This window comes from Alternaria hordeiaustralica (assembly GCF_023758085.1).
Source record: "Alternaria hordeiaustralica strain BMP 2776 chromosome Unknown scaffold_9, whole genome shotgun sequence".
In the NCBI taxonomy this organism is placed as follows: Eukaryota; Fungi; Ascomycota; class Dothideomycetes; order Pleosporales; family Pleosporaceae; genus Alternaria; species Alternaria hordeiaustralica.
The window spans coordinates 82,605-95,839 of NW_026056781.1; the positions used below are offsets into that span (position 1 = coordinate 82,605).

At 52.2% G+C, this 13,235-nt stretch overlaps 7 protein-coding genes across 7 annotated transcripts; 4 read left to right on the plus strand and 3 right to left on the minus strand.

The window, feature by feature from the left end:
• Window positions 1-1,334: 1,334 nt before the first annotated feature.
• ESA1 (Histone acetyltransferase) lies at window positions 1,335-3,010 on the minus strand (the record flags this gene model as incomplete). Its single annotated transcript, XM_049387861.1, has 3 exons — window positions 1,335-2,735; window positions 2,844-2,871; window positions 2,928-3,010. 3 exons carry the CDS (start codon window positions 3,008-3,010, stop codon window positions 1,335-1,337), a joined length of 1,512 nt encoding a protein of 503 aa, XP_049244101.1.
• A 274-nt stretch (window positions 3,011-3,284) lies between these two features.
• J4E84_005265 (uncharacterized protein) lies at window positions 3,285-4,361 on the plus strand (the record flags this gene model as incomplete). Its single annotated transcript, XM_049387862.1, has 1 exon — window positions 3,285-4,361. The coding sequence occupies one exon, from the start codon at window positions 3,285-3,287 to the stop codon at window positions 4,359-4,361; it is 1,077 nt and encodes a 358-aa protein (XP_049244102.1).
• Window positions 4,362-5,199: 838 nt separating this feature from the next.
• J4E84_005266 (uncharacterized protein) lies at window positions 5,200-6,488 on the plus strand (the record flags this gene model as incomplete). The annotated part of the gene is made up of 3 exons (XM_049387863.1): window positions 5,200-5,414; window positions 5,478-5,842; window positions 5,896-6,488. The coding sequence occupies 3 exons, from the start codon at window positions 5,200-5,202 to the stop codon at window positions 6,486-6,488; spliced, it is 1,173 nt and encodes a 390-aa protein (XP_049244103.1).
• A 270-nt stretch (window positions 6,489-6,758) lies between these two features.
• On the plus strand, window positions 6,759-7,679 carry J4E84_005267 (uncharacterized protein; the record flags this gene model as incomplete). The annotated part of the gene is made up of 1 exon (XM_049387864.1): window positions 6,759-7,679. One exon carries the CDS (start codon window positions 6,759-6,761, stop codon window positions 7,677-7,679), a length of 921 nt encoding a protein of 306 aa, XP_049244104.1.
• Window positions 7,680-8,996: 1,317 nt separating this feature from the next.
• On the minus strand, window positions 8,997-9,494 carry J4E84_005268 (uncharacterized protein; the record flags this gene model as incomplete). Its single annotated transcript, XM_049387865.1, has 1 exon — window positions 8,997-9,494. The coding sequence occupies one exon, from the start codon at window positions 9,492-9,494 to the stop codon at window positions 8,997-8,999; it is 498 nt and encodes a 165-aa protein (XP_049244105.1).
• Window positions 9,495-9,938: 444 nt separating this feature from the next.
• J4E84_005269 (uncharacterized protein) lies at window positions 9,939-10,349 on the minus strand (the record flags this gene model as incomplete). The annotated part of the gene is made up of 1 exon (XM_049387866.1): window positions 9,939-10,349. The coding sequence occupies one exon, from the start codon at window positions 10,347-10,349 to the stop codon at window positions 9,939-9,941; it is 411 nt and encodes a 136-aa protein (XP_049244106.1).
• An 873-nt stretch (window positions 10,350-11,222) lies between these two features.
• J4E84_005270 (uncharacterized protein) lies at window positions 11,223-12,490 on the plus strand (the record flags this gene model as incomplete). Its single annotated transcript, XM_049387867.1, has 3 exons — window positions 11,223-11,277; window positions 11,330-11,510; window positions 11,560-12,490. 3 exons carry the CDS (start codon window positions 11,223-11,225, stop codon window positions 12,488-12,490), a joined length of 1,167 nt encoding a protein of 388 aa, XP_049244107.1.
• Between the last annotated feature and the right edge of the window lie 745 nt (window positions 12,491-13,235).

The window sequence follows — 13,235 nt, forward strand, 5'->3', positions numbered from 1 at the left end:
GTTGTGTTGCTATATAACCCGAAGTATCCGTAATCCAGCCAAGCACACCTAGCTTCCCGCAATAGGCGGCTCGCGTCATGTTCAACGAATGAGAGCGCATGCACGTTACGAGCACGACATTGATTGCACCGCTGACGTGAGCTGGCTGACTACCTGTTGTGTAAGATAGCGGAAGCGGAATGGGCACGGCGATAAGCATGTACCATGCGGAACATTCAGCTCGCTTTCAGCTCTTCGTGTCAGTATGTAGTACTATAAAGCCTTGATTAATTATCATAGCCGAATCTGGTCCAAACTTATCATTGCGACACCCGTGCAAGATGCATCGCATATTCCTCCTCCCAGAACTCCTCATCCAGATCGTCACTCTCCTCCCCCCTTCCGAAATTCCCGTATACGCCTCCGTCTCCAAACACTGGAGAGAAACACTCCGCATTAATCTCCCTCCGCGCCTTCTTCCTCTTCGCGACGCTTCATCAACAATCTCCCACTCTGCTACAAAGCCTGAGACCCTCGACAGACTACCGCAACCTGTTTCCTCTCTCGCCCAAGACATCCTCGCACGAACAACACAATGGATGAATCCTGGCTTGCCACTGGATATCTCGGATGACTACTACTTCTGGCACGAAGGCGCTTATGGGAATATTCTCTCCGCGCTTGTCCCGTTTTTGCATCCTTGGCTGGGGAAGCATGTTTGTGAGTTGATAGGTGGATTGGACGAGATGGCTAGGGGGGAGATGGGGATCTGTTTTAGGACGCGAATGAGTGTCAGAGAATTTGATGAGTGGTTCGCGGGGTGTGAGGGCGAGACAGAAGAGGGTAGAATTAGTATGAGTGCATACTTGACGAGACCTGTGACGCGAAGTATCGAGGTATATTGTGTAGAGGGTGCGGAGTGGGATCGGGAGTATCGGAATGTACTACACCGACATGGAAGAAGAGAGTGGCAGCAGCGATGTGTGAGGGTGGAGCGAGAAAAAGGCGTTAGGATGGGAGATGTTGCTGAAGAGTTGAGGACTGTCTTGAAGACTAGTAAAGTTGGGGCGCAAACTCGAGAGGCGATACAGGGAGCTGTGATGCTGGAGTGGAGATTTGAAGAAGCCGCAAGCAGAATGACATGCTTTGAGTGGTTCGATGGCACTGGATAAGGGAAGAAACACCAGGATGGAAGCGGAACGAATTGGGCAGACGATGGACGATCTACAATGATATCAATATGGGTCTGGGTATACCATGGAGAAGTAACAGCCAACACCATGCGCCAAGCCAATGCCCACTAAACAAAATATGGATCAAAGAAATGCGCCGATCAACACCAACAGTGCCAACGTTCACCAGTTCCATGTCCTGCTTGCGGCCGAGAATACAGGTGGTTTCCAAATCAAACGATCAGGATCAATGCTCCTTTTGCCCTTCAGCTTCTCCTTCGCCTTCTGCCTCTCCCGTTGCGCGATAACTGCATCTGTGAGAACGACAACATGCTGGTTCTTGCTGTATCGCAGCATGTTCAGATTTTGCAGGGTATGCAGCACGTCGTTCGTTGTCATTGCTGTCGCAGCACCCAAATCCTCGATGTTAGCTTCGGTTCGGCCAGGCTCCATTAGAATATCGACGAGAATCTCCTGCCAGTAGGCACGGTAGCCGAGCAGACCCAGATCAGACAACGGCTTCTCTGGAGATCCGAGCTTGTTTTCACGCTTGGAAAGGAGGTAGGAAAAGTCGATAAGCAGTTTGCCGAATCCTTTCCGTTGGTATTGAGGGAGGGTGAGAATACAGGCAACGTTGTAGCCTTCCGCTGATTCTTTCTCTTTGGAAAAGTAGCCCACGAAATGACAGCCGTGTTCGTCGCGCGTGCACATGCAGTAGAACAGAAAAGGGTCGACGTCGTAGTAGAGTGTCTTGTGATCCAGGAAGAGTTTCGAAAGTAGACAGAGATTTCGACACCATGTCCGCTGCCGCCTCCCGTCAATCTCGAAGAAGGACACATAGTCGTCTCGGTATATCTCGTTGCCGGGTGGGTGCAGCAGGTGGCACTTTGTGCGGTGGCGCTCGAACTGCGTTACTTCACCGTAGTAACCAAGGCAGAATTCGCAGATGTAGACTACATCTGAGTCGACAAAGTCCACTGGGTAGGGTGAGAAGTACCAAGGCTCGACCTCGAACTTGCCCATCTGAATCTTCTCCAAGTTACGCACTCGCGAGATCTCGGTCTGGTTCTGGGTCATAGACCCGGATGTGCGTAGCTTCTCAATTTCATCTTCTCTCGAGTAATCCTGGGGTGGCATGGCCTTGGCTGCTGCGGCGGCATCCTGCACGTCGACAAGGTCCATCTCCTCATCCTCGGGTTTCGGTGTGCCATCGGTGACTTCGCTCGTGACTATGAGCTCTTGATTCTCCTTGCCACTTGCTTTGGACGGCCTCGGTGCTTTGCCTGGCAGATTGCTGGACGTCGATTCTGGTGTGCCTGAAATCTCACGATCAAGTTTGCTGCGGGATCGCTTGAGATTCTTCTGATCAGACTTTGAAGGTGCCTTGTCGGTCTTAACGGCAGTGCCCTTCTTTTTGTCTGCTTTCTCGGGCGCAGGCCACTCGACTTCTCTTGATAGATCTATCCGTTCGGCTTCGATCCACTCATCCAGACGCTTGTTGAACTCTTCATAATGAACGTAGAATTTGGGCCTTCCCTGCCTGGTTTGAATCGACAAGATTTCAGCTTTGCGCTTCTCGCCATCCTGTAATGTGTTAGTCTAGTTACAGACTAGGTATTGATGTTGCTGTTTTGATGTTCATGCGGCTGGGGGTTGCATCGCGCATCGCGCAGTTGCGCGCTATTCACGTACCTTCTCAACCCACGCCTTCACGCCTGTCCTGCACGCAGCGCGTCAGCCTACATATTCATACTGTGCGCATGGTGTCGCACTTACCTCAGCTGTGCAAGAGTGGCAAAGCCTGTTTCTACCGGCGCCGGCGTCCCGGAGGGCTCATGCGAGTTTTCTCGAGGCGCCATGGCGATGCGACACGCGTTTCTCGATTCTGGTAGATTTTGGGACCCGTTGTGAGGTTTGATGCAGCGATGATGTTGGGGGTGCTGGGCTCAGTCGCGATGTTGCCGCCTGCCGATCGGGCCTTTGCGTCGCGTTCGAGCCGACATCTGGAAGGTGCTAGCGCAGTTTTGAACTTTTGCTCGCGGGGACTGAGCGGAGAAGCGCAAACGGCCAACATCCTCGACAACCACTGACAGGACGACCCTCACACCGCTATGCCGCGCAGGTGACGACAACATGGCTCCAATCGATCCCAGCACTCTGTCCAGCAACTGGAAGATACTGCAGCAGCGACTCAAGCCTTCAACGCCCGCGACACCTCCGAAGAGCAAGAAGTTCGAGGACGAGAAGCCGTCTTCGCTCAAGCGCAAACGACCTCAGCACGCCAATGGGAAGCACGGAGATGCATCACCAAAAGCTGTAAACGGCTCCCAGAAGAACACACCGCGAAAACCTCTGCCCTCGAGAAAGCGACAGAAGATGGAGGAGCCCGCGTCTGTCGGCGCTTCAGCCAAGCAGCATAACGCCAAAACCCTCTCCAAGAGCATCTCGATGCCCTCTCTCAAGAAGACACCTCTTCTGAGCGACCCGAAAGATGCCGATGCAGCCGTCTCCATCCTCGAACCACACCCCGACTTCCCCGACATAGAAAACGAAGGCGTATCAGAGGTAGCGCTGCCCGGAAAGTACGTCGCATTGGATTGTGAGATGGTGGGAGTTGGGCCAGAGCCTAACCGAGACTCTGCGCTGGCAAGAGTGTCGCTGGTCAACTTTCATGGTCATCAAGTCTACGATTCCTACGTCCAGGTACCCCGAGGCATCGAAGTTACCGACTATCGAACCGCAGTCTCTGGCATCGAGCCTAGACATCTCCGCAAAGACGTCGCGCGACCCTTCGACGAAGTACGAAACGACCTCAAGATCCTGCTCACCGGGCGCATACTCGTCGGTCACGCGGTGAAGAACGATCTCGACGTGCTCATCTTGAAGCACGACAAGCGCTTCATCCGCGACACATCCAAGTTCTCAAAGTTCAGAGAATTGGCTATAATACCGGGGCGCACCCCAGGCTTGAAGCTATTGGCAGACAAACTCTTGGGTGTAGAGATTCAAGTCGGTGCTCATAGCTCGGTTGAAGATGCTAGGGCCACTATGGCGCTGTTCAGGCTGGAGAAGGACAGCTTTGAGCACGAGATCAGGCAGAAGTACGGAAACATCCGCCTCGACGCAGCTGGGCCAGAAGTCGACGTTGGCGGTGGTGACGAAGTAAAGAAGAAGAGCCGGAACAGGAAGAAGAAAAAGAAGAGGAACTAGTAGGCTGAGACGTGTACACTCACAGATGCTGTTGTTCTTGATCTTGCTGCATTTACTTGGAGTCTTGCATGGCACGGATACCCTGAAAAGTTCACATGTATTTTTACATTTACCATTGGATCATGTTTTGGTAGCTTCTTCAACTTTGGCCAAGGTTGCCCTTGTAGCCACCAATATATCAAATATTCTCTCCATGTGTATCTATCAAAGAATCTTCTTCCGACAAAGCGTTCACGTGTTTCAGTCCATATCTAGGGCAACCTCAACCGGAGACAACAAGTATTATACTAGATATCAAATGTGCAACTAAGCCCATGAATTTTGCACTCTGGCTCGTCATGCACATTGCTGACGTGCTAATGTTCTTAAATCCGCCAGGTGGTACCACTATCATGCTATCCTCGTCAACTTCGCCAGAAACTTTACTGGATTCTCTGAGCCTATCCGAATTTGAAGAAGACACCAACCTTGGCGTCGCCTGCACTCGTCCGACACGTGAAGCTTGACGATGTTTTGCTCGGACCTTAGCGGAGATAGCATCTACCATGACCAAATATCCCCACATTGAACTTGGGAAGCTGCCCCTCCACCGTCTTAACGCCATCCGACAAAGATCGGCCCCGACAACCATCGGTAGTCTCGAACTTGGACGCAATAGACGAAGAGACCGAAGATGGACCCTGAGGTACTCCAGCGTAACACGTCATACGCATGTAAAGATTCAGGAGATATAAGAAGAGGCCGAGTCCTGCAATAGGCCCCTCACAATACCTCGCACTTCCAGCTCCAGCTCCTAAACTTCACTACCTTTTCAAAGTTTCCCGACTACTTTATCAAGATGCCTTCTCCATTCGGTGACGCACCCAAGGCGGCGTCCCTCCTGGACTTCCATCGCGTCATGTCGCCCACCGCCGGCGTTCGCGTTTCTCCTCTTTGCTTAGGAGCGATGAACTTTGGCGATGCATGGGAGGGCATGATGGGCAAGTGCGATAAGAAGACTGTGTTTGAGATTCTTGACTTCTTCCACAAGCAAGGTGGAAACTTCATTGATACGTGAGTCTCCTTATACTCGATCTGAAGACTTCATTGAGATTCCAGAAGCTAATGTAGTCACAGCGCAAACAACTACCAAAATGAGGAGTCCGAGACCTGGATCGGCGAGTGGATGAAGGAGCGAGGCGTACGACACGAAATGGTCATCGCCACCAAGTTTACCACCTGCTTCCCTGACCCGAACAACTCTCCTCGGCAACGAATCAACTACGCTGGTAACAGCACGAAGTCGCTCCGCGTCTCGCTTGAGGCATCCCTTAAGAAGCTCCAGACTGATTACATCGATCTGTTGTACGTGCACTGGTGGGACTTCACGACCTCTATCCCTGAGTTGATGCAATCGCTCAACGCCGTCGTCAACTCTGGAAAGGTTCTATACCTCGGGATCAGCGATACACCTGCCTGGGTTGTCAGCAAAGCCAACGAATGTAAGTATTGTCATATGACAAGCCCCGGCACCTGTGACTAACGAGACATCTAGATGCCCGCAACCACGGCCTCCGTGGCTTCAGTGTCTACCAAGGGCGCTGGTCCGCAGCCGAGCGCGACTTCGAGCGTGAGATCATCCCCATGGCACGCGAAGAAGGCATGGCTCTATGCCCATGGGGCGCTCTTGGTGGAGGCAACTTCACCACCGAAGAGAAGCGCAAGAACAACGAGCAAGGTCGTAACTTTGGCCCCGCTTCCGAGAAGCACATCGCAATCTCCAAGAAGCTCGAAGCCGTCGCCAACCAAAAGAAGACTCAGGTCACTAGCATCGCCCTAGCCTACGTACGCCACAAGTACCCCTTCGTGTACCCGATCGTTGGCGGCCGCAAAATCGACCATCTCAATGGCAACATCGAAGCATTGGCAATCGAATTGAGCGAGGAAGAGGTTGATGACATTGATTCCGCTGTTCCTTTCGAGATTGGCTTCCCAATGAACTTCCTCTTCGAGTTCAGTGGTAGTAAGTACAAGAACACCATGACCAGCTCCGACGTGGGTCTTCTGGCGTACGCTGGACCTCTGGAAAGTGTTCCAGTACAACAAGGCCCTAAGCCACACCCACTTCAGGGACACGGAGGCAACTAAGAACACGGAAGCTAGATATTAGATGTGAACGATAGCCAGGCCAAGAGCTACATGCATGAATCAAAGTAGAAGTCTGAAAATTGTATATTCATCAGTGATATAGATGTCTTGCTTCGTAAAAGGTTCCTTCCCAATCAATTCAATCGTTGACGGAGACTCACCCTCACCTTCTTAGTATGACCAATCAAAATCCAAGCAGGAGCCCCACTTACACACTCTTTGCACTTTCCAATTCGCTCGCTCAATCCAATACACCACAAAGCACACACCATGGACTCTCAACTTATCCCACTATCCGAATTCAGACTACCAGACCACCCAAACGCTACATTAAACCTCAATGGCTGCCCTCTCAGCATCATCGACCCATCCAGTCTCACCCCCGAGACCACTAGCGAAAGCATTACCCCAGCAATCGGCCTAGCAACAGTCTTATACAAATGGCATCCAAACGCACTCGCAGCCTTTCTGGATCTAGATGCCTGGTTCTCCCTGACATGGACACTAAGCATCGCCGAAGGCACACCCGAAGGATCGAAAATCGAAATCGGGCGCATAGGCAACCAAATCACTTTCGGCAGCCTGGACAGCAGCGGCGATAACTGGACGTTGATGCTTACCTACAACATCGTTCTTGAGGGCGAAGAGAGAGGAAAGTGGATACCGAATCCCAAAGAGAGCATGTTGGGCGAGAAAGACGTGACGGATCCAGAGGAGATTGAGAAGTTGGGTAAAGAGTTTGCCGAGAAGATTGTAAGAGAGAAGAGATGGGAGACGGGGAAGAAGATGAAGCATAGGTTCTTTGTGGAGTATGCGCCGATGGATGTTTGGGGTGATGGTATTCCGATGAGTCCGCATTGGCTGTATTCTCCTCTCGATCTTTCGAAGTGTACGGCTTGCAAGAAGACGGGTGTTCCGTTGCAGCGATGTGGAAGGTGTGGTACGTCAACGTACTGTTCGGATGTTTGTCAAAAAGGGGACTGGGCTGTGCATAAAGATGTGTGCAGTATGAGCATGGAGGATAGGGGGCAGGCGATTAAGTTGTCGGAGAAGGGTGGGCTGATCAAGTGGGATGTGGAGAAGACGTATGCGAAAGAGGAGGGGGAGATGAGTGCGAATCCGAATTTTGAGATACCGCAAGCGAAGCGGAAGATGACGCAGACTACTGAAAGTAGTGAGAAGAGCGGATGAAGAGAAGAGATCGATCCAACAGCGCGTCGGCCTCATCCGATAGCAGGGAAGGATTAGGATTGTATTGTACCAAGAGATGGGAAAGATACAAAAGTATGACTTTGGAAGGCCTATCCGATTGATGTCTCCGGTCAATACATCGCTTACATAAGTCTGCTGTTGTCGGATCCGACGTTTGAATACTGTCACACTTTGTTCCACGTAGATGTGGACGTATGCCCGAGAATTCCCCCTATCATTTATTACCCCTGGTGTTCCCCAGCTCATTAAGATTACATTAGTTTCCGCACCTCCCATCCACCCGAACGAGGGCTCTTGGTCAAGTGGTAAGACGCTCGGATGCAACGCTGGAGATTCCACGGGCCTGGCACTTAACCGTGTCAGTAGGGGTAAAGAAACCGGGCATACGCCATGGATTCGACCATCGGCCCCAGGGTAGAGTGAAATCTCCCTTCAAGTCTGTAGCAGACTAGGTGATGCAGCTTTCGAGAGACGTGCGTTCGATCCGCATAGAGCCCATTTGCTTTTGCCCCTGCCGTTGCTTCGAGAGTGTGCTGACTGTCCTGCATATCGAGGCCTTTCGTATTCTATCGTGCTCGACACAGCTGTAGCATTGCTGATCTCTCCCTGTCCCGCTCGTGGCGAAAAGCCTAAGTAGAGACAACAGGTGGCCAAATACGTAACGCTCAGCATTTACACTGCATAAGTACATATCCTGTCATTTTGCTGCTTGCATGTGAAGTCGTCCCTCTTGTCTATATAAATTAGAGCTTGGTGTTGTCTATGTAGTCCGCCGTCTGCCAGGTAAAGGTGCGCACCGTGCGCATCCGATGTGATATTCTCAGAGTCTGAGGATTGCGATCTCTCTCATTTGATAAGGAGTACCTTTGCGTATGTGGTGGTTATGTATTTCGGGAGCCATAAGTGGCTCGTCTCGCTCTGCGTCACCGCAGTACCATGGATGGGATGTGATATTCTCAATTTGTCTCGGCACTGAGACTCGCCTGATTCCCTGGTCTGCATACATAAGATTGTTCATCTTCTCATCTAGCAACAGACCACAGAGCATTTAGTCTAATGGTATGACGCTCGTGCCAAAATATCCGCAGACCTTCTCAGGAGCGGGCGCTTGATCGCGCCTTGGACTGTTGATATTGATCTAGGTCCACTCTGTTTATAGTTGGTGCCATTCTGAAGCAGATGCGGGTGTAACGAGAGATCTAAGTTCGAGTCTTAGAATGCTCATCCTCTCTTTTTGCTTCGTTGGTGGATGTAGTGCGTGCTGTTTTGGTGGTAGGTCGGCATCGTTGTGGTCCCTCACTTTTTGGCCTCCTTCTTCTGTTCTTTGTCCCACTCTTTTTGCTCTTTCATAAACCTCTCCTTCTTGTCCACGTAGCCCTCGTGCAGCTTGGCCTTCTCCCAAACCTCTCTAAAGATGATGCTAGCCTCCAGTTTCTCATCTTGCCCCTGGTGGCCTTTGCTTCTCTCTAGTTGCTCTCCAGTCTTTTTGTCGTACTTTCTTCCTCCAGCATGATTTGCATATCTCTTTGCCCTGGTCATACCCATCTGCAAGAACTTGCGGGACATGTCCATGCCAACAAAGTCATCGTTCTTGTCGTACTCCAGAAACTTGGCGTAGATTTCCGATGAGGACTTTTGTGCGATGGCAGGTGATTTGAAACGCCATAAAGGGAGGATTTCGGACTTGTAGGGCTCGAATGTTAGGACACCTTGTTCGCCGCGGCCGATGCGATAGCTCATCCGCTGGGCTTTCGTCAGAGGTTCCGAAGGCATTTTAATCGTGTTCCTGATCATGGACTACTTTCTTGGATGCTGGTGTTCAGGTCAGAAGCGGCAGCAGCGAAGGGAGGTGGCTGGCGAGGGCTCATGACGTAGTGGGTTCACGCTACGCGACGCGCGAGTACGTTGCTTTCCCTTGCACTACCCAACACGCGTCAGGGTCTCGCTGCACGCACCAGGGCACTGTAATAAACTCTCTTGATGCACGTCCTTCTGCATTCTCACGGATTACAGTTCAGCACTGAGGTAGACATGTACACAGATAGGAGTGGGTGTTGGGGTGTTCGACCAGGTCTTGGTCCTACTTATATACAGTCTAATGCAATCCTTTCTAATATCGCGGTATATGTACAGGTGGATGGGTGTAGTGGTCGCACTGGCGTGGCTGTCTTATCCCAGATCTGTGGGCGCATGCAGCCGTGATACGTTTGTTTGTTGAATTTTCTGCCAGGCCTCCTGTTATTGATTGTCGTTCTTTCCCCGGGGCTTGCACACTATCTTCTCGACTCGTTGCAAGATGGTCAGATGTTGCTCTTCTTTGCCCTCGTCGTCTTGTACACCCAGCACCTGCCCAATCAGACCACCAGGCTTGGGCACTGGGCATTCCCTCTTCGCCGCCAATTTCTCTTCGATCAGGCGCTGCCTCCTCCGCTCCTCACTCATCACTCCATTGCAGCTCTCATCTTCCGGCACTCTCCGCCGCCGTCTCCGCCTGTTCTCTCCTGTGGGGTCTGCGGAATCGGCGAGTGTGCGAGGGTCGACCGGACAGGGTATCAGATGTGGAGCGGCGACGACGAGGAATGAGACCATAAGCGTCGTTCCAAAGAGTGAAGTCGTCATGCGCGACCGCGGGTGGAGATGCGGAGGCATGTTGTGTGTGTGGGTTGAGAAATTAGAGAGCGGATTGCGGAGGCATCACTGGGCCTGGGGAGTCGTTAACAGCTGGTGGATGGGATTGCGATAGTCGCTTAGAGCATACTGTGCCAATTGAGATGCCTCGAGCAGATGTGGACGGCGGGGGAGCGGGGTTGACGGTGGTGATGGTGTTCTGGTGGAGTGAACATGGACGGCGGAGCTAGCTGGACGGGCTTGGACCGACATCCCTGCGCATTCGCATGCCCGCTGTGGATCTCTCGCCCTCGACCTCCACCAGCCCACCACCTTGACTTGTTCACCTACCACAGAGCTCCCGCCCTCCAACATTCGCTATCTTCAGCTTAATAGTCCTATATAACTACCACATAGTCACGAGACCCGCCCATTCACTGCATCTGCAACGCGCCACACGCGTACCGCCACCCCGTACTGTTCGCGCCCACCAGAATCTTCCGTTACGAACAGCTCGCATAGCTGCAGACGCATTACGCACGCAATTGCCAACCGAAAGCTTTATACGTTCCGAAAGCCCTGCGCGGGCGTATAGCGCATAGCCGTCGCCATGAGCGCCGGTGGTAGCGACCTCGACAAGTATGGAGAGCCACTCAGCCGACTAGCATACGTACGATTATGGGGCTGACACTGATCGCAGAGCTATTCAGCAGCTTCGCGCATGTCGTCCGATCCCCGAGAACCAAGTCCGAGAGCTATGTTACAAGGCACGCGAGCTGTTGATCGAGGAGGGCAATGTGGTTGGGGTGGATGCGCCAGTAACGGTAGGCACTGTACTGCATCGGCACTTGGGCATAGCTAATCGCATGGCGTTGCTAGATATGTGGTGATATTCATGGCCAATTTCACGACCTGATGGAGCTCTTCCGGGTTGGTGGAGACGTACCGGACACGAACTACCTCTTTATGGGTAAGCCAACCGAAACAAGCCATGCTACTCCGCGCTGACTGACTGTACGCAGGCGACTTTGTTGACCGCGGTTTTTACTCGCTCGAATCTTTCCTCCTGCTCCTATGCCTCAAAGTCCGATACCCAGACCGAATAACGCTCATCAGAGGCAACCATGAGTCTCGCCAGATCACGACTGTATACGGATTCTACGATGAGTGCTTACGGAAATATGGCAGCGCAAACGTCTGGAGGTAGATCGCAATCGCATGGTCTGAATAGAGTCAATGCTAACACTGTCAGGTATTGTTGCGAAGTCTTTGATTATCTAGCCCTCGGTGCTCTCGTACAAGGCGCCGCAACATCGCTCCAAGCCACCGATGGCCCCATAGCCGAGTCCAGCAATGCAGAGAACATGCCCGACATCGACCAAGATATCGAGATTGAAACGCTCAACGCGAACGGCGAGGTTATGTACCGCTACGCACGCAACTCAGACTCCCAGTCAAGCGCCGCCTCGCAAGTAAGCGCAAACATGGGCTCCTCATCCCCCGTCGCCCCAACACCCGGACGAGTTGGCCCTGCAGGAACGGGTGCAACTTCGTCTGCCAACGGCTCAGCTCGGAACGATACCGGTGCCATCTTATGCGTACACGGAGGGCTGTCGCCACTTGTCGACTCTGTGGATAAAATCCGGCTTTTGGACCGAAAGCAAGAAGTACCACACGAAGGAGCTATGTGTGATCTCCTCTGGTCCGATCCCGATGAGATTGACGGATGGGGCCTGTCACCGCGTGGTGCAGGCTTCCTATTTGGAGCCGATATTGTCAAGACGTTCAACCATAAGAACGACCTCAGTCTCATCGCAAGAGCACATCAATTGGTCATGGAAGGTTTTAAGGAAATGTTCGACTCAACAATTGTCACTGTCTGGTCAGCGCCAAACTACTGCTACCGTTGCGGCAACGTAGCCGCCATCTTGGAACTTGGCGAGGATGGATCAAACGCTGGTTTCCAAAGGAGATCGAACGGCGACAGAGCAGGCGGTGGTGGAGGCTGGGTGCTAGGCTCCAACGCTGGACCAAACGGCGAGAGGCGACTGAGTTCCGTACTCAACGACACTTATCAGAAAAACAGAGACGGTCCAGGACGGCGGTACCGGGTCTTTGAAGCTGCCCCCCAGGACTCGCGAGGCATGCCGGCGAAGAAGCCAGTAGCGGACTACTTCCTTTGAGGAACGGCGACATTACCGCTGGAACTGGAGTTGAATAAAGCTTGAGGATTGGATACCATGCCTCATTAGGCCATTCCCGCGTTGCTTATGGGGTTGCTGAAGAGAACATCCTGCAATTGAGCTTGGGCGTTTGGAGTTTGCAATAAGAGTCCAATGAAGTTTATGGGGCGAAGACATCTGGCGCTTTATGCTGGATGAGGCGATATAAGACTCCATTGTTGCTATACCGTCACCCGACCAAAGCTCATGTGCCGCCATATCTCTGTCATGTCTTCACTTCTCTCAGCGCATTAATCGTACAACAGATCTGACACCACTCCGTCCATGCCGATAGCCAACTCTGATGAAACCCTGGAACGCCGTGGGATGTTACGAGTGTCGACCTCATTACAAAGTCATCGAACTGACGCAAACGTCAGCATCTAAAGCCCAGATGATGCAGTATCATCCCAGCACCTACCGTGTACGGCTTTTGCTTATCCCAAAGTCGGTGAGGACGAGGGCACGACCATGATTCTCGTCCACGTTTCCAAGCTCAACATCTGGTATACGTTAGAAGCGAGGCTAGGATGATACTGGGGATCAACCGACATACCGACATCCGAGCGGGCGATCTGACGTTGGGGCCTGAATCTGCGCAGGAAGTATGCCAGGAGAGGGATACAGGTAGCTAGTAGGGTTACGAAAGCTATGATTGCTTCAACCGACCAGGAAGACATGGTGAATCGTTCCAAGGCTATTGATG